General features: G+C 45.4%; 1 protein-coding gene across 1 annotated transcript; it reads right to left on the bottom strand.

Annotated features, from left to right (window-relative positions):
• Window positions 1-524: 524 nt before the first annotated feature.
• On the bottom strand, window positions 525-20,915 carry LOC141174426 (uncharacterized). Its single transcript, XM_073659343.1, has 7 exons — window positions 20,853-20,915; window positions 8,892-8,975; window positions 8,586-8,765; window positions 8,379-8,502; window positions 8,198-8,295; window positions 7,909-7,999; window positions 525-4,289 (listed from the first exon to the last, which is right to left on the bottom strand). Exons 1-7 carry the CDS (start codon window positions 20,877-20,879, stop codon window positions 3,265-3,267), a joined length of 1,629 nt encoding a protein of 542 aa, XP_073515444.1. The 5' UTR covers window positions 20,880-20,915; the 3' UTR covers window positions 525-3,264.
• Window positions 20,916-21,188: the final 273 nt, after the last annotated feature.

Below are 21,188 nucleotides of genomic sequence, written 5' to 3' on the forward strand. Positions count from 1 at the left end.
AACCAGTTAACAAAATTCAACTGTCAACTGTTGACAAGCCTAGCCATGATTACTGTCAGACCAATTGAATCAAAACATAACTCAAACAGAAGATTTCTAGCAATGTGAAGCTGAGTGGAAGGTCTCAAAAAAGCTGGCTATGATGAAATACAGATGCTAAAGTCATTGAAATCTAGCCATCTGGAAAGGATTACAAAGCGATTGTTATGGCTCTGGGATTCAAGTGAATTAAAGTGAGAGTGAGATGGAAAAAAAATTGGAACCGCATTGAATTTTCCTTAGAGGATCCAACCTACCAAAATTTCACCTAGATCACATCAACAACTTATCCAGGTCACAAAAGAACCAAGATGAACATATAAAGAAGTACAGGCCTCATTTCTCTCCTCAGTTAATGTCACTGTACATAATTTCACAACAAGAATGATGAGCAGAAATTGCATGGGAGAGTTGCAAACCATGGCTGACCAAAAAGAACATAAAGGCTTGCTTCATATTTGTAAAAAAAAACAACAACATGTAGATGATCCCCAAGACTTTTATTATAATATTCTGTGAAAATATGATTCAAAGGTCAAACTTTTTGAAGACATCAGCTCTGATTAACACAGAATTCCACCATAAGAACATCATACTAAAAGACAAATGAGATACTGTTATGGTGTGGAGCTGCTTCTACAAGATGTGGACGAGTTATCAGAATTGACGGAAACTTGCATTCTGGTCTCCATCACAAATTCACAGAAATAAGTCTCTCTCTGAATGGCTAAAAAGAAACAAAACTAGGGTGTTGGAGTGGCTTAGTCAAAGTACTAACTTGAATCTCATTGAGATGCTGTGGCAAGATTTTCAAAGGGCAGTTAATGCTTGAGAACCTTCCAAATTAGCCAAATAAAAAAAATTCTGCAAAGAAAAGTGGCCGAAATTCCTCCACAGTGATTAAAAAAACTCATCACAGGTTATTGCAAGCCAATGATTTGCAGTTGTTACTGTAGAGGATGGCATGACCAATTATTTAGTTTAGGAAAGCAATTATTCTTTTTTCACAAGGTGGATATAGGGTTTGTATAAATCTTTGAACTTCAGTAAATAGAATGATCAATTAGAAGCTGCATTTTGTAGTTACTTGTTTAAACTTTATTTTACGGTAAAAGTAGTTGGATGATCACAAATTTACATGTGACAAAAAAAAAGTAAAACTAAAAGAAACTGTACAAAAAGGCAAATACTTTTTTATATACATTTTTACAGTGATTATCCCCTTTTAGAAAATCTTTGTCCCCAACTGCAGTTAGTTATAAAATAACCAATCACTCGTTACTCACCGTCCCAGAGTCCAGCGCTAAATCTTTGCTGCTGCTCCTGGTGCCTGGTATTGGCTGTGGCGCTGACTCCACGTCAACAGTGCGGCGGCTAATAAGTGAGCTCTGCAACTCTAAATGGGGCGGGTTCCGTTTCAGCAGAGTCGCTGAGCTCACTGATTGGTTGCCACACTTTTGACATGAAGTCAACTCCACAGCCTATACTGGACCCTGAGAGCGGTTCAAGAAGCTCAGCGCTGGATCTGAAGAAAGTGAGTGAAGAGTGGTTGGTTATTTTATAACAAACGGCAGCATGGGATGAGGATTTTCTGAAAGGAGACAATGTCTTAAAGTTCTTGACCAATGTTTAGTGTTATAACTAGCTTATCCTATCTCATCAATGATTTATTTTGACTATAAATTGAATATCTATTGTAATAGTAAATAAAACAACATTGTGAAGAATATTGGAGATATAATCCCATATCAATCCTTGTATACTATTTGGCAGGGGATTATAAAGATCTACAGTTTACAGTTGTAACTGGATAATTCTGCAACTAAGAAGGAGGGAGGGGACCGAGAGACAGTGAGTGACAAATATCTCACCTAGCAGCTTAAAGCCAAGGAGTTACACCCCCACCAGCTAGCTGGTGGGCTTCAACAGGAAGACCCCCCTGGAGATCCAAGCCATGCGGCTCCCTTTCTGTCAGACAACTATAATTCAATACCGAGTTATGGAAATACTATACATCCCAGCTATACACCACATAGGTTTTTGAAATCCCACAAACATGAGGAATGTCACCCTGGCTTCCAGCCCAGTTTAGCGCATAGGGATGGGGAGATACCCGGCACAGCCTTTCAAAAAACCCCAAGGGCCACTGTGTTTGGTCTCCATGTGTAGCAGAGGCCCGGCTGGATCCGATGACACCAGAACCGGCTCCCTAAGACCGTCTATTATGGGAGTATAACCCATTTTAGTTTTTGGAGTTTATAGCGGAGGGCGGCCAGGGGTGGAGATTTAGGTCCATCCCAGTGCTTTTTTCTCTGGGAGGTCATGACGACATATCGTGTAATGGAAGTCACCCAACGAGAATGGACTCACAAGCCTCCCATGTGGCAGGCCCTCCCCCGCGAGTCAGGCCTTTCATCTGACTGGTAACTGACTCTCAATATCTGCTTATATCTTTTGTACCACTACTATTGTGTTAGCATCTCTGACCATTATGTATGTATAACCCTTATGTATATAGTGTATTGTCTAGTGTGCCCTTAAGGCAATTAAATATATAATTTAACCTTGGGCTGCTCTTTTATCTCGATCCACGAATCCTCATATCAGTTGTTCGGTCCAATTAACACACTACCGGGGCTGGTTTTATTCCCGTTAATGGACTGGGGGGCTAAAATAAACTGGTGGAAGGAGCCTCTCAGGGGTGTGAGAGAGTGTAGTGCCTCTTCAGTGACTGAGTGGGCCACCTATTCTCACTCCTGGTACCTTCCTGTACCCATGTGGACAGGGGGTGTCTGTAGAACTGTACCAATCTGGCCTTACACGTCCCCGAGGGTGGAATGTCACGTTGGAACAAAGGGCAGATCCATATCACGTGATCCGTCTGACGTAATTGTGACGTCAGGCGGGTCGCGAGGTGTGGATCCTTCACATGTGGCAGCGGTGGGATTCTGCGGGATCTCTCTGGTGTCATTCTTCACAAACCTTTAAAAATGTTGTTATGTCGCTGAGTGAATCTATTTATTTTTAAGTAGATGTGATTTGTGTGTAAAACATTTCAAAAATTCAAGAATTGGAAAGGTTTTTCCGATAAAAGATTTCTGATGTGGAATTAGTGCTGGCTTAGAATAAAACACTCTCCGAATACGATACGTGAAAGTTTCTTCTGATATATTTAGCTTTTTAATAGTTATTAAGACTTGATTTCTTGTTAGGATATTTCTGACATTATGGGCATGAAAATGGCTTCTCCCCTGTGTGAATTCTTTGATGTCTAACAACTTCTAACTTCTGACTAAAACATTTTCCACATTCTGAACATGAAAACGGCTTCACCTCTTTGTGAACCCACTGATGTCTAACAAGATTTGATTTATTATTAAAACATTTCCCACATTCTGAACACGAATATGGCATTGATCCTGTATGAACATTTTGATGGTTAACAAGAGATGATTTATCGGTAAAAAATGTCCCACACTCTAAACATGAAAATGGCTTCACCCCTGTGTGAACCCACTGATGTCTGGCAAGATGTGTTTTATTATTATAAAGTTTCCCACATTCTGAACATGAGAATGGCTTCTCCCCTGTGTGAATGCTCTGATGTGTGACAAGACACGATTTCCGGTTAAAACATTTTCCACATTCTGAACATGAAAATGGCTTCTCCCCTGTGTGAACCCACTGATGTCTCGCAAGACTTGATTTATCACTATAGCATTTATCACATTCCGAACATGAATACGGCTTTGCTCCCGTATGACTTCTCTCATGTGTAACCAGACCCCATTTCTGTTTAAAGCATTTTCCACATTGTGAACATGAAAATGGCTTTGCATCTGTGTGGCTTCTCTGATGTCTAAAAAGAAAAGATCTTTCACTAAAACATTTCCCACAATCTTCACAAGAAAATGGCTTCTCCCCTGTGTGACTTCTCTTATGTTGAATAAATTTTGATTTCCAGTCAAAACATTTTCCACATTCCAAACATGTATATGGCTTCTCTCCAGTATTAGCACTTTGGTTCACGACATCTTTTCTGTTACGTTTATTTTCCTTAACATTCGGTGATGAATCAGAAGATAGGACCTGTTCGAAAGCATCCGATGATAGACCGTTGCCGGGAACAGCGATATATGGAATTATGACATGTTCTTCATATGTATCATGTGTATCATGTGTGATACCACGATCATCAACTTTACAATCTAAAGATATCTGATGTCCCTCAGAGCCCCCAGGACAGTCATCTGCGAAGAATAAAACAGATTTTCTTATTTTTTAATAATAAAATGTCTACTGATATTTTATAACATTAATACAGTGGGTACGGAAAGTATTTAGACCCCTTTACATTTTTCACTCATTGTTTCATTGCAGCCATTTGGTAAATTCTAAAAAGTTCATTTTTTTCTCATTAAAGTACACTCTGCACCCCATCTTGACTGAAAAGAAAACAGAAATGTAGAAATTTTTGCAAATTTATTAAAAAAGAAAAACTGAAATATCACATGGTCATAAGTATTCAGACCCTTTGCTCAGTATTGAGTAGAAGCACCCTTTTGAGCTAGTACAGCCATGAGTCTTCTTGGGAATGATGCAACAAGTTTTTTCACACCTGGATTTGGGGATCCTCTGCCATTCTTCCTTGCAGATCCTCTCCAGTTCCGTTAGGTTGGATGGTGAACGTTGGTGGACAGTCATTTTCAGGTCTCTCCAGAGATGCTCCATTGGGTTTAGGTCAGGGCTCTGGCTGGGCCAGTCAAGAATGGTCACAGAGTTGTTCTGAAGCCATTCCTTTGTTATTTTAGCTGTGTGCTTAGGGTCATTGTCTTGTTGCAGGTGAACCTTCGGCCAAATCTGAGGTCCAGAGCACTGTGGAAGAGGTTTTCATCCAGGATATCTCTGTACTTGGCCACATTCATGTTTCCTTCAATTGCAACCAGTCGTCCTGTCCCTGCAGCTGAAAAACACCCCCACAGCATGATGCTGCCACAACCATGTTTCACTGTTGGCATTGTATTGGGCAGGTGATGAGCAGTGCCTGGTTTTCTCCACACATACCGCTTAGAATTATCACCAAAAAGTTCTATCTTCGTCTCATCAGACCAGAGAATATAGTCTGGATATAGTCTGGGAGTCCTTCATGTGTTTTTGAGCAAACTCTATGCGGGCTTTAAGATGTCTTGCACTGAGTAGAGGCTTCCGTCGGGCCACTCTGCCATAAAGGCCCGACTGGTGAAGGGCGGCAGTGATAGTTGACTTTGTGGAACTTTCTCTCATCTCCCTACTGCATCTCTGGAGCTCAGCCACAGTGATCTTGGGGTTCTTCTTTACCTCTCTCATCAAGGCTCTTCTCCCATGCTTGCTCAGTTTGGCTGGACGGCCAGGTCTATGAAGACTTCTGGTGCTCCCAAACTTCTTCCATTTAAGGATTATGGAGGCCACTGTGCTCTTAGGAACCTTGAGTAATGCAGAAATTCTTTTGTAACCTTGGCCAGATCTGTGCCTTGCCACAATTCTGCCTCTGAGCTCCTTGGGCACTTCCTTTGAGCTCATGATTCTCATTTGGTCTGACATGCACTGTGAGCTCTTATATAGACAGGTGTGTGCCTTTCTAAATCAAGTCCTATCAGTTTAATTAAACACAGCTGGACTCCAATGAAGGAGTAGAACCATCTCAAGGAAATGGACAGCATGTGACTTAAATATGAGTGTCTGAGCAAAGGGTCTGAACACTTATGAGCATGTGATGTTTCAGTTTTTCTTTTTAAATAAATTTGCAAAAATTTCTACATTTCTGTTTTTTTTCAGTCAGGATGGGGTGCAGAGTGTTCTTTAATGAGAAAAAATTTAGAAATTTACCAAATGGCTGCAATGAAACAAAGAGTGAAAAATTTACAGGGGTCTGAATACTTTCCATACCCACTGTGTATAGCGCATTGTTTAGTGTGCCCCTAAGGCGATTAAATATAAAAGAACAGCCCAAGGTTAAATTATATCTCGATCAAAGAACTTCTGTTGTTCGGTCCAACGAACACGCTACCGGGTGGGTTTCTAGCCCGATATAAGTCCGTTATATCTAATAGAAACTGGTGGCAGCTCTCCCAGGCCGTCTAGGCTCTGCTTCACTGGAGCTAGTGAAAGAGCCTCTCAGCCTGACAGGGGGTGTGAGCGTCAGTGACTGAATGGGCCTCCTCTTCTCACTCACTGGTGCTTTCCAGTACCTGTGTGGACAGGGGGTGTCTGTGCAGAACTGTACCAATCTGACCTTACGTGTCCTCGAGGGGGTGCGGAACGTCAAGTAGGTGCAGAGGGCAGGTCCGTACCACGTGCTCCGTCTGACGTAACTATGACGTCAGGCGGGGGTGTGGATACATCATAAGTGGTGGCGAGATTCTGCGTTGTCTCCCTGCTGCCATTTCATCACACCCATCATCAGTATTTTTCTAGTTAAATCCTCAGTGGAGAATTGTAAAGGGAATGTAGAACAACTTAGGAGTACATAAAAAGAGGACTTTTTACAGGTTTCTTTCCTTTATAATTGACTCCTGGCTTTTCACTAAAAAAACAGAGAGCTGTGGATTTTCTTTCCTAATGGAATTATTGAATAAACTGAACTGCTGCGCTAAGCGCCTCCTGTGCACAGAGAGGTCACACATTTCTTACATTTGTTTGCTGGATAACACAAAGACAGGAGTGCAGACTCTAATTATATTCATATGGAGAAAAGCACGTCACTTCTTGTTATACGGTGCACAAGTAGGACTTAGATGTGTCCAAGTACGATACCGCAGATATCCTACTAGTGCTGCAGCAGGCAGTCTTTACAATTTCCAGAGGACTGATGAAGGTCTGGTTGATCAAAACAACTTATTTTTTCTGGATATTCCTTTTCGCAATAAAAGACCGTTTATTTGAACAAAGTTATTGAGTGCCAAGTATTTTCTGCATAATATCATCTAATTATATTCAGTCTAAATTAGCTTGGTGGAACGCATTCTGAAAGTAGTGGTCCATACTCGGAGGTTTCCAGTAATTTCTTCTCATGCAGCAAAAGAGATAAGGATTATGAATAGTGTTGAGTGAATTTGTTCGGCATTTCAAATTCGGGTTTGTGTTCAGGGTTCCGGCTTGTTCGTACCAAAAAATCATCTCCGCCCATGAACATCCCTGATTTGCTACGCTGTTATCTGCGTGACAGCATGGCAAATCAGGGATGTTCATGGGGGGAGCTCAACACTAATTATGAAGACCCTGCCCCATGGATCTTGTCATATGGCTTAAATATTATAATATACACAACATGAAGAGAGAATGATAAGAATTGGTCAGTGGTAATTGGTGCAAAACTGAGAGTATGGACTTACAACCTTACTAGACAAGGCCTCCTTGTATTCCCCAGTACACTCAGGAGTACCTGCAGCCAGCACACAGCCGCATCTACCTCATACCCAGCTCCTCTACAGTACAAATGTCCTTCATAAAGAATGTTGTTGGTCAAAACGCTGGACTTTTTCTTTATGGATCAAAATAAAATGTTCACTTATTGCATCAAGATCTTCGTTCTCCATCATCATTTCAGTGATGACATTTTTTGGCTCTATGCATACATACTGAAAACTAGTGTCTTAAAAAGATATGCAAATTGCCTCTTCAGAAAGGAGGACTTGAATTCTATAGCGCCACCTATTGGTAGTTGCAATCCAACAAGTCGCAATCGACTTTAAAGAGACTTGCAATATGACTTTGGATAATAGCCAAATCAGAATCTCAATTAGCAGACATGGTGTTTCGGGCTGTTGGCCCTCGAATATATACTCATGAGAAGAATCTGTGACTTCTCTGTATTTAGTGGTTACTACTCACCTGGGTAGTCATATGTAGGAATCTCCTCTTTACACCACTCATCACCCCTCACATATGTCTCTGTAGTATTAATATTGGTCAGATCTTCAACCTGAAACAAATATTGTAAAAGTCACAGACAGATGGAGAAGTCACATCTGTGATCAGCTCTAATCCTGCCTTCTCCACCGTTCTTATTACACAAGTATAAACCATATAATACTGGTGGATAAAACAAGACTGAGCACAAGACCTTCACAGCCATCTACAAATCACAGGGGAGATCTCATGACATCTTCTCTCCATCTACCTGATGATCCTGAGGAACATTGGGATCTTCTTGTTTACAATCCTGTGGAAGAAGAGGACGGGGACATCTCTCTTGTGTTGTCCTCTTACTGAATAAATCTGGAGGAAACACATACAGGAACTGAATTAATTCTTTACATACAGATAATTATAGGTCATGTATATTTAGTCCTGTCTATTACCTGGAGATGTGAGGGGCTGGGGAACCTCCATTATGAAGTCCTTGTACAGATCTCTGTGTCCTTCTAAATACTCCCACTCCTCCATGGAGAAATAAACGGAGACATCCTGACACCTTACAGGAACCTGACACATACAAGGATACCGTCATCCCCCCAATCCCTTCATAACGCTACTGTATAATGTCCCAGCATTCCCGGCAGTGTCACCTCTCCAGTCAGCAGCTCAACCATCTTATAGGTGAGTTCTAGGATCTTCTGGTCATTGATGTCCTCATGTATCAGGGGGTGAGGTGGAGGCCCCGTGATTGGGCTCAGGGGTCTTCCCCATTCCTTAGACACATGGTCCTGACAGTGCTCTCTAGAGGTTTTCTTCACTACTGTGTAATCCTGGTTATGGAGAGACAGGTTAATAAATCTCACTACAGACATTTCCAGAGTCCTCACCTCTCCAGTTCTGTCCATCTGTTATTCTCATAGATAAGAATGATGTAATGTGACATCAGAATCTCTCACCTCTCCAGTAATCCGGAAGATGATCTCTAGGGTGAGGTGTAATATCCTCTCCGCAATCTTCTCTCTGTCTCGGTCCATTCTTCTCTAGGATAATTATATAGATAAATTACCGTATTTTTTGGACTATAAGACGCACCTTTTTCCTCCATAATTTTGGAGGAAAGTGCGGGGTGCGTTTTATAGTCCGAATGTGGTGCATATATATTCTGTGGCTGTGGATGGTGTGGGGGTAGTGGCAGTGGAGCGGGGCATAGGAGGCAGGAGCCGCCTGCTGCAGCCTGCACTGTGCCCGCGGCTAAAGAAAATGAATATTCACTGCTCCCCACGTCTCCTGTGTGTGCTATTAAGGAGAATGATGTCACTGTTCCGCATGCACATAGTCCCAGCGTGGGGTGCACTGACTATTCCGGCAGATCATATCACCGTCTGAGGGCGCATGGCAGTGACGTTATGTGCGGCTCACATGGTCAGATCAGTGCTGGCAGCAGAGCAGGACGCAGCGCTGGAGCAGAGGGAAGGAAGGTGAGCAGCACTGTTTATTTTTTGTGTGTGCAGCGTGATGGGGATACCATGCATACCAGGATGGAGGGGTGCCATGCATACCAGGATGGATGGGTGCCATGCATACCAGGATGGAGGGGTGCCATGCACGCCAGGATGGAGGGGTGCCATGCACGCCAGGATGGAGGGGTGCCATGCACGCCAGGATGGAGGGGTGTCATGCACGCCAGGATGGAGGGGGGCCATGCACACCAGGATGGAGATCAGGTGTGCCATGCATACCAGAACGGAGATCAGGGGTGCCATGCATACAAGGATGGAGGGGTGAAAGGCATACCAAAATGGAGGGGTGAAAGGCATACCAAAATGGAGGGGTGCCATGCATACCAGGATGGGGATGTGGGGTGCCATGCATACCGGGATGGGGGATTGGGGTGCCATGCATACTAGGATGGGGAACAGGGGTGCCATGCATACTAGGATGGGGAACAGGGGTTGCCATGCATACCAGGATGGAGGGGTGAAAGGCATACCAGGATGGAGGGGTGAAAGGCATACCAGGACGGACGGGTGCCATGCATACCAGGATGGGGATGTGGGGTGCCATGCATACCAGGATGGGGGCTTGGGGTGCCATGCATACCAGGATGAAGGATACTATGCATACCAGGATGAGGGATGAGGGGTACCATGCATACCAGGATGGGGATGAGGGGTGTCATGCATACCAGGATGGGGATGAGGGGTGCCATGCATACCAAGACGAGGATGAGGGGTGCCATGCATATCTGTAAGGGGATGGGAAAGAAGAGGTCTTCTAACTCCACCGGCTACTCTACACTGTGTGCACAATTATTAGGCAATTTGTATTTTTGATGATTACTTTTATTATTTAACATTTTCAGTGCTGTCGGTCAATCCAAAAGGGTAATAAACATGAAACCTGAATATTTAAGAAAGTAAAAGTGAGGCGTTGTCTTAGGAGAATAGCTCTGTGTCCAGAAGAATTATTATGCAACTATATGAAAAATTTAAATTTTCCATCTCAATTCTTTATTTTCATCTGTTATAGTGAGAATAAGAACCAAACAACTCAATGTCCCAAAATACTTTTCTAACATTTAATAAAAATATATCCGTGACCAATATAGCCACCCTTCTTCTTAATACCAGTGATAAGCCATCCTTTCATGGAGTCCATTGGTTTCTTAATCTGTTGACGACCATCTTTTTGGGCAGCACCAGCCACTGCCCCAGACACTGATCAGAGAGGGGACTATCCTCGTTCACCATAAATCTCAACTTTAAGAAAAGCCCAAAAGTTTTCAGTAGGGTCTCAGTAGGGTTTAGGTCCAGTGAAGAAAAGACCATGTCATTATGTCATTATGATTTCATCTTTAAAGCCTTTTCTGGCACTGAGCAGTGAAGACTTTGATGCTGCGATTGAGCATTGTCCTGCAGAACAATCCTGTTTTTTTAAAAAGATGATGATTGTAACAGAGTGTCCCCCCCAGCCTGTTTTCATGGACCATACTGGACTCAGGCCTATATTAGCATTTTCTGTCCTGCATCTAGTGGGGGCCTGTGTGTCTTTGTTCCTCTCTGAATGGGGCTTCCCTTAAATACACAACTCTGCAGACCAGCTAGAGACTGGAGTTCTAGAAGATTCCTCATTCTTCGAGTTACCTGTAGTACATGTTTAAGAGTGTGAGGACCTGGCCACTTTCTAAATACTTTTCCAGCACTGAGCACCCCTTTTCGTCAATCTTAATTTTTTGTTTTGTTAGAAATTTGCTTGCTGTGTTTTGTTAGTGATTTGTTTGCTCATCAGTTCAACCTCAGGTTAAGCCCAAGTCTCACATAGCGAGATCACGGTTTTGGTGACGCAACAGTGACCTCACCAGCGATGTCGCTATGTGTGACACTTTGCAGCGATCAGGCCCCTGCTGTGAGGTCGATGATTGCTGCAAAATGTCCTGGACCATTTTTTGCTCTTTGCCCTCCCGCTGGTCAGCACACATCGCTGTGTGTGACCAGCGATCAGGCTGGTAACCATGATAAACAGCGGGTTACTAGGAGCGCGTGTGCCCCTAGTAACCCGCTGTTTATCATGGTTACCAGCCTGCTCCTGCTTCAGCAGGCTGGTAACCAGGAGCAGGACATCGTGGAAAGATTCTTTCCACGATGTCGCTGCTCCCCTGATCGCTGGTGAGCCTGCCTGTTTGACAGCTCACCAGCGATCACATAGCGAAGCAGCAACGATCCCGGACAGGTCGTATCGTTGTCGGGATCGCTGTAGCGTCGCTAAGTGTGACGGGGCCTTAACTATTCCATTCAGTCACCATATCTCCAAGACCTTGGGTCTCACATGCAACCCCAGGGGATGGGTTCCACCTGAGAAAATATCTCCACTAAGGCACAATTAGCTGGGGGAGGGAGGGGTGAGCTCTTCTGCTGATTCAGGGGGCTGAACCCTGTGCAGGAGAAAGGAAAGATTTATTGCTAGTCGGACTGAGAGCTGGGTGGTATCAGGGCTGCGGTCGTGATATCCATCATCCGAAGGAGCATATGCTGTGACTGCCAATATACCGGCGGGAGATACAAAAAGCTGTGGGCCAACCAAAAGTTGGAGGACAGTGGGTATCACCTGGTACGGGGCAGTGGAACTACTGATCCCAGGTTTGAAACTCTAGGACTAAGAGAATTGCCTGTTGGACATTTACCTTGAATTGCTGTTCACCGTGGTCGGAAGGAATAAAATTAATTGCATCGATAACCTGCCTAGCTGATTATTAAAATCCACAACCGCACATCTTTACAAAGAGGATGGGGTGTTTGCATCTCTGCCCAACCTGGGGGTTGATCTCAAGATAAGGAGAATAATAAAACATATGTTTTTAGTTAGTTGATGCTGTGCTGTGTGAAGGTCTAGGATCTGTTGCTGAGGCCAGATACTGGTGCCATGTATGGACTATTGAAGATCCGTTGGACTATTGGACATTGGGGATCAGTTGCCACATGGGATGGTGATCTCTCGCCACCCTGCTGGATTTGAGGACTTAGTCTGAGATTGTTGTGGCATTATACTTGGCGTTGGATTACCGTGTGCTGCCCCCGGCTTTGTCCCTTTCTGTGTTACTGACTCTAAGGAACTACAGCTATGTTTGGTGTTATATTCTCCCAGTCTCAATAAAGGTTGCTGGATTGTTCATCAGCCTGCTGTCTCTGCCTGCTCCGTCTCACACCCCGTCACAAATTGGTTGGCAGCGGAGGGATCAGAGCAGAGGGAATGGATAACAGCGGCCCAGCAACGAATGGAGCCAGAACCTCAGGATACAGGAATTGGACTGTGGGGAATCTACAAACAAAGGCCCGTGAATTAGGGGTCAGCTACAAAGGACTATCCAAAGAGCAACTAACTGAGGCTTTGGAAGGAGCCAGCCTTCAAGATGGCACTGAAGGTGGATTCCCAGATCAATTGGAGGTAAATGCCCGGAAAAGTCAGTGGGTTGTGTGGTATGAAAAGGCGATGGCACTGCTTGGGGGTGAAGCCACCATAGAAGATAAAGTAGAGACCATTCGAAGAGCCCACGAAAGGCAGCTCACTTTGGAAGCAGCTAGAAACCCCAGGCAGACATTAACCATCACACCCACCATGAGGGAAACTCCAAGAGTGTCCCGTAAGGACTTTAAGCCATTTAATGAGGCTTCAAGGGACATTGAACGATTCTTCCAAGACTTTGAACATCAATGTCAGTTAATGGAAGTTCCAGAAATGGAGCGGGTCAGACATCTGGTGGGGCTCCTAGAGGGTGGAGCTGCGGAAGTGTATCGAGCTATGGACCCACGTTGGAACCGTGAGTATGAGGACATTAAGGAAACCATCCTGGAACATTATGCGGTTACTCCAGACACTTACAGGACTCCGTTCCACTCTTTAGCCTGTAATGGGGAAGGTTCTTTTAAAATGTATGCCCATAGGATCAAACAGGCGTGTCATCGCTGGCTGGAAGAAGAGGGTACCTTAACTTGGGAGACCATCCTCAAGGTTATCCTAAAAGGACAGTTCTTTGTCAAATGCCCCGCTGAGATTAGGGAATCATTGCATGAAAGAAAACCAGCGACAGTAGAATAAGCTGCCGCTTGACCCGATGAGGTTCTCACCATCAAGCCTCAGTGGAAAAAGCTACTGGTGGATGGAGAAAAAACTACCAACACTTCTGTCCCCAAGGTTTGCTGTCCAACTAGACCACCACTCATGTAGATACCCATGTGACTCACCTTCCAGCTAGTCCTATCTCATCCTCTGGAATGCGACGAGGGAATGTAGTAGAGCGCAAGTGTTATGGCTGTGGGCATCCCGGGTATCTGCAAGCCACATGCCCAGTTACCAAGTGGAGGAATCGTCCTCAACCCCAACAACCACCTTATGTACCTTCACAGGAATATCAGCCTCCAGGTTCCCTTACCTTCTTCCCCAGAAAGCAAATGGGAAGAAGTGTGACATAACGCAGATGTTACCAATTTGGGCAGCCTGGGCATCTGCAAGATACCTGCCCTCATGGTCAATCGAGGAATAAACATACACCAAATCGGCCTATAAATTATTTAAAGCCAAATATCATGGAGGAAGAGGTGTCACCCCTCCAAGTTGACTTGCCTAATTACTCAGACACCCATGTTCAACCATTAGGGGTTTATGGGGTGTGGGCCACAGCCAGGAGTTCCTCTAATAATCAAAGAAAGCATTTACAAGAGGTCATGCTGGACTGTCAGAGAGTTCTTGGGTTTTGTGACTCTGGGGCATTTCTCGCCATAGCTGATCACAGAGTGGTTCGGCTGGAGGCAATACACCAAGTACCTGGGGTTACCATTGAATTAGCTGGAGGCCAATGGAGGAGTATCCCAAAAGTAAATGTAGAACTGGACTTTGGGGTCAAGCGATGTGTGGTTGGGGTGATGAGTGGCCTGCCTGCAGATATTGTCCTAGGAAATGATGTGGGAGATCTACAGTGCCAATTTGTGGGTGCAGGAATCAACGTTTAAGTCAGAGGATGCGAAATGGAGCCTGGACCTTCAGCCCTGTAACTTTATTGATATCCAAAAGAGAACCAGCACCAAAATGGTGATGGATTGTCCAGGCAGGAGGAGACCTGAATCCTGGCTGCCATGTCTACGTGTATTTGACAAGCGACCTGTTGAAGTCACTTGTCTGTACACAAATTGAGAGGGGAAGGGGTTGTAACAGAGTGTCCTCCCCAGCCTGTTTTCATGGACCATACTGAACTCAGGCATATATTAGCATTTTCTGTCCTGCATCTAGTGGGGGCCTGTGTGTCTTTGTTCCTCTCTGCATGGGGCTTCCCTTAAATACACAACTCTGCAGACCAGCTGGAGACTGGAGTTCTACAAGATTCCTCATTCTTCCAGTTACTTGTAGTACATGTTTAAGGGGGTGGGGTGTTTGTATTTCTGCCCAACCTGGAGGCTGATCCCAAGAGGAGAACAATAAGACACATGTTTTTTAGTTAGTTGATGCTGTGCTGTGTGAAGGGCTAGGATCTGTTGCTGACGCCAGATCCTGGTGCCGTGGATGGACTATTGAAGATCCATTGAACTACTGGACATTGGGGATCAGTTACCATGTGGGATTGTGATCTCTCTGCACCCTGCTAGATTTGAGGACTTAGTCTGTGACTGTTGTTGCATTGTACTTGGCGTTGGATTACCGGGTAGCGCCCCCGGATTTGTCCTTTTCTGTGTTACTGTCTCTAAGGAACTACAGCTACATTTGGTTTGTATTCTCCCAGTCTCAATAAAGGTTGTTGGATTGTTCATCGACCTGTTGTCTCTGCCTGCTCAGTCTCAAACCCCGTCACAATGATTTTTTCTGTAACTCTGCTTAAAAAAACTGGCAGTAGGTTTGGTAGTTGATTTTGAGTCCATCTTCAACTCAAAAAGGTCGAACTAGCTCATCTTTAATAATACCAGCCCATAGCAGTGCCCACCTTCATCTCGCTGGCATCTGAGTTGAAGTTGAGGTCTGTGCCCATTACCGATCCAGCCATGGGCCCATGCATGTGGTCTGTCAAGAATCAGTGTCATTAGTCCATAAAACCTTTGAAAAATTTGTCTTCAAATATTTTTTGGCCAAGTCTTGATGTTTGCACTTGTGTCTTGTTCAGTGGTGGGTGGGGTCCAGCCTCGGACTTGTCTCTGAGCAATGAACACCTTGTACGTCTGGGCTTCCAGGGAGGCTGCAGTTCTGGAATACGACAGCACTGGAGGATGAGTCTTCCTGGCGCTTCATATTTTAGTCTTCTGAAATTTTTTGCAGTTAATGTTATTCTTTTTTTTTTTTCCTTTTGTGACCCTATACAGTTTTGAAAGTTCTGTGATCACTCCCCAATATCTGAGCAATTTCAGGAGTGCTCCATCCCGCTGTAAGACTTTTAACCATTTTTGACTTTTTAGAATCAGATAAAACTCTTTTTGGCCCATTTTGCCTGAGGAAAAGAAGCTGCCTAATAATTCTACCCCCTGATAAAGGGTGTCAATATCCATAGGCCACTCCCCCTCATTATATACAAATACGCATCACTTGATCTGCTTAATCCCATAAACATTCAAGTTTATACAGCTTGAATTTGGAAAATCTGCATAAAAATGATATGGTCAAAATATTCACTTGCCTAATAATTGTGCACAGTGTATGTTTCAAAGTGTTCAAGAAAACTATTTTTTTATTCTCAACTGCTATAAGCTATGGGTGCAATGTTCAGGAATCATCCCTCAATCCACAGAACGTGGATTCCACATCTCACCCCTGACAAAGCCAAAAAGTGAAACCAGTTGGGCTATAATCTGAAGTTTGTCTCCATTGTGATTATGACATGCTATAAGCAAATCTAATAACATGTAAATTAAAATCTCTGAGTTATTTCAATATTTGGGGGGGGGGGGGGCACTGTTTTTTTATGGTAATACAAAAGAAACACTGGCATGGTTGCACTTAGTAGCAGGGCTATGTAGTCGGATTCGTGGAGTAGGAGTCAGTGTCCATTTTGGTCGAGTCGGTATAAAATGTACGGACTGCAACTCCTAAAATATATAATAAATTGGGTACAGTAGTTCAATGCAGTTTGTGGGGAATATATTTTTCATAAGAATTTGGAAAAGTTATGAAATATCCTATAAATGTCTGTCCTATTCCTGATCTAAGGGTCTAGACTTTTAGCTGAGATGAATCTGTGCTACAGTAAATTTATCACTTAAACATGAGCCATGTATGAGGGAGTCGGAGTCGGTGTCATGGAAATTGAGGAGTCGGAGTTGGAGTCAGGGGTTTGGCTTACCGACTCCACAGCCCTGCCTAGTAGGGTGCAGCCATTGCTCAAGTGTTCAATTTTTTTGTCCCACCAGAAATTATTATAAGTTATAACCATGTCCTGAAGATTACAGCAAAAGAAAAGAAGAGCAACCCTACTAGTGGTGTTGGGCTCTACAGCTATGAGGGTAACAAAGATAAATATCATTACTGTATATGGAGAGGAGAGGGGGGTTATTACATAATTTATTTATTATAGAACATTATACATGGTTATAGCACTATGTGGAAGTGGGGAAAAATGGGCAGGATACCTAAGGAGAGTAATGAAAATTATATAAAAAAAAATAAATAAAAGACAAAATATAAAAAAAAAAAAAAAAAAATACATTTTTATATCATCCCCCTTTTTCCCCCAAAGTAAATAGCAAAACGTAATACATTAAAAAATCATTTACTATTGCCCTGTATGTACGTAACTGCCTGAATTAATAAAATATTGAAATATTTTTTCCCACATGGTATATATCTAAACACTAGAAGTAATGTTTTTGGTCACCACAATTACACATAAAAATGTAATAAAAAGCTATTAAAATGTCATATGTAACAAATTCACTGCTTAGAAATTATTTGTTCGTATCTCCAACTTATACAGTTATATAAATTCACAGACATCCAATTGGAGTGGAAAAAAAAAGCTAAAAATTAACTTTTATTAAATTGATTAAAATTGGTCAATATACTAACTACAATACCCTAAGGCTATGTGCCCACGATGCAGAAATGCTCAGGATTTTTTCCTGAGCGCTTCTGCATCTCCCTGGCAGAAAAAAAACGCATGCGGATTGTACATGCGTTTTCCTGCCAGGGACAAGCGGATGTGAAGCGTTCTTCACTTGCATTTCCGCATGTGGGTTGACAAGCGCTTTCCAAGCGATTTTAGCATCACTTGGAAAGTGCTTGACAACTTGGTCACATTATATAAATCCATGCAAAAGGCATGGATTTATATAGTGTGACCCGAGAGAATGTCAAAAAATAAATATATACTTACCCTCCGATTGCCCCCGCAGTCTTGCTTCGCTCGGTCCCGGCTGCCGGCAGCGGTACACTGAAGGACCTGCCGATGTCAGCGTCGCGTGACCCGTCACATGACTATGATGTCAGCGCAGGTCCTTCATTCCATCGCGAAGTGCCGGGAAGCAAGGAGGAGCGCAGCGCGGGCCGCCAGAAGGTAAGTATATATTTATTTTTTATTTTATTATTTTTTTACAGCTTTTTTAATGGTACCTGCGTGTGGATGAGACTCTCCTCTCCTCTACACCCGGGTACCATCCGCACATTAGAACGCGCCAATTACGCAAGTACAGATGCAGTCTTGCGGAATTGGCGCGTTCTAATGCAAGTCAATGGCGGCAAAAACGCAGCACTTCCGCAAAATAATTGGTAGTGCTGAGTTTTTTTCCGCAATGATAATTCGCAGCGGAAATTTCCGCAGCATGTGCACAGCACATGCGGATTATCATTGGGGGACATGGCAGGCCTTCTACCATGCGCTTTTTAAGCGTTTTTGCCGCTGTGGAAACGCTTAAATGCATCGTGGGCACACAGCCTGATATCCCCAATCTAGGGTCACAGCAGGGTGTTTAGCTCTGGTACTAGTATGGTTGTTAATGATATTAGCACTACAAAGCCTCTAGCATAGACTTAGTAGATCCATACTAGTGTCACACAGTGTCTCAATCTAGACAACAAATACTTCACTCTTTATTAGTGTGGGTTTTACATAGTCCCACACCTCATATGGTTATTCTCAGGGGAGCACTAAATCTTAATGTAAGACCAGTGTCTCTCGGGTAGCATGTTTTTAAACGATAAACATATTGGCAGGGTTGCCGGCCGTCAAAAGACAGCAGTCTAAAACTTAGATGATGAAGTTAATTTTTAGGGGTTTTTTTCCACTCCAATTGGATAAGTCTGCGAATTTATATAAAATATCATACGTACTCCAAAATTGTATCAACAAAAGAAACAAGCCTTAAACCGGTCCATCAATGGAAGAATGAAAATAGTTATGAGTCTCAGAAAATGGAGGCACAAAAAAATTGTTAGTTACAAAATTTTGAGCCCTGGTAACATCACACATGTAGCGCATTAGACAGCTGCAGTCAACCACTGATCTCAGAACTAATGCCAATTTATTCAGCATGCACGTTGAGCTCAGTGACTGGTTGCAGTTGTCACATGCTCTAAAAACATGACATCACCAATGCAGCCTATAAACAAGACCAGAGCAGCAGGAGAGAGCCGGCACTGGAGCAGGGAGAAGGTGAGTAATTATGATTATACTATTTTTTACATAGGCTAGTAGATTGAGTACAGAAGATTGAAAAGGGAAATCTCTTTTATGATACTCCTCTCTGCTGTTGGTCCAGGGCACATAGTAATGTTCAAAGTTGTAATGTGCCTTGGCCTGAGGCCAGACAGAAATAATGAGGAGACGGCCCGGGAGCACAGCGGAGCGCCGTGGAGACGGCCCGGGAGCACAGCGGAGCGCCCAGGAGACGGCCCGGGAGCACAGCGGAGCGCCGAGGAGACGGCCCGGGAGCACAGCGGAGCGCCGTGGAGACGGCCCGGGAGCACAGCGGAGCGCCGAGGAGACGGCCCGGGAGCACAGCGGAGCGCCGAGGAGACGGCCCGGGAGCACAGCGGAGCGCCGAGGAGACGGCCCGGGAGCACAGCGGAGCGCCGAGGAGACGGCCCGGGAGCACAGCGGAGCGCCGAGGAGACGGCCCGGGAGCACAGCGGAGCGCCGAGGAGACGGCCCGGGAGCACAGCGGAGCGCCGAGGAGACGGCCCGGGAGCACAGCGGAGCGCCGAGGAGACGGCCCGGGAGCACAGCGGAGCGCCGAGGAGACGGCCCGGGAGCACAGCGGAGCGCCGAGGAGACGGCCCGGGAGCACAGCGGAGCGCCATGGAGACGGCCCGGGAGCACAGCGGAGCGCCGAGGAGACGGCCCGGGAGCACAGCGGAGCGCCGAGGAGACGGCCCCGGAGCACAGCGGAGCGCCGAGGAGACGGCCCGGGAGCACAGCGGAGCGCCGTGGAGACGGCCCGGGAGCACAGCGGAGCGCCGAGGAGACGGCCCGGGAGCACAGCGGAGCGCCGAGGAGACGGCCCGGGAGCACAGCGGAGCGCCGAGGAGACGGCCCGGGAGCACAGCGGAGCGCCGAGGAGACGGCCCGGGAGCACAGCGGAGCGCCGAGGAGACGGCCCGGGAGCACAGCGGAGCGCCGAGGAGACGGCCCGGGAGCACAGCGGAGCGCCGAGGAGACGGCCCGGGAGCACAGCGGAGCGCCGAGGAGACGGCCCGGGAGCACAGCGGAGCGCCGAGGAGACGGCCCGGGAGCACAGCGGAGCGCCGAGGAGACGGCCCGGGAGCACAGCGGAGCGCCGAGGAGACGGCCCGGGAGCACAGCGGAGCGCCGAGGAGACGGCCCGGGAGCACAGCGGAGCGCCGAGGAGACGGCCCGGGAGCACAGCGGAGCGCCGAGGAGACGGCCCGGGAGCACAGCGGAGCGCCGTGGAGATGGCCCGGGAGCACAGCGGAGCGCCGAGGAGACGGCCCGGGAGCACAGCGGAGCGCCGAGGAGACGGCCCGGGAGCACAGCGGAGCGCCGTGGAGATGGCCCGGGAGCACAGCGGAGCGCCGAGGAGACGGCCTGAATGTTTTCCATTACTCTTTTCCTATAAGGGAACCGAACAATGGATGGATTTAGCGGTATACACAGCCTTAAAGGGGTTGTCCATTATTTGTGTGTTCAGGGTAGAATGAAATGGTGCATGAGCTTGGATAGGTGTAAGGTTGAGGACGTGGCCTTAGATGTTGTCATGATGTATAATCTATCCCTCTTTATCTTCTCTACCAGTTGGGAGGTCACACAAATGTAGAAATCTATTTTTTTTTCTAGCTGCAAAATGTAATTGAAATGCATGAATGAAGTCTATAGAGTGTGTGAGCCCCAAAGGAGATGGTGATAATGTGTGTACAGCGCTGCGGAGTATGGTGGCGATATAGAAGGAAGAGGAAGAAATAATCCACATAGAGAATAACGGGGAATCTCCACATACCTCTACCTGCAGACCCGCACACCACATATATGGCTGATCTGTGGCACAGGACCTGTGATGAGGTCACAGGAGGGGAGGAGTCAGCGGTCACATGATCAGGGGCCTCAGTGTATGCTGGAGTGAGTCTCCTGTGCTGGATTGTTGGCTGCAGTGTAAATCATCCTTAAAGAGTTAATACATTTTGGGAGATTATTCAGTGTGGTTTAGGGTCATTAATTCTGAGCAGATTTGTGGGGAACCCGATCCTGAGTTTCTCAAAAGACCTCTTAGAAGAAGTGCAGCTCAGTAGATAGGAGGGCACATGGGGCAGAGCAGATGCAGCAGATCTCATAGTCA

The sequence above is a fragment of the Phyllobates terribilis genome, unplaced genomic scaffold, assembly GCF_046119375.1.
Source record: "Phyllobates terribilis strain yellow unplaced genomic scaffold, ASM4611937v1 Scaffold_13__5_contigs__length_258822181, whole genome shotgun sequence".
Classification (NCBI taxonomy): domain Eukaryota; kingdom Metazoa; phylum Chordata; class Amphibia; order Anura; family Dendrobatidae; genus Phyllobates; species Phyllobates terribilis.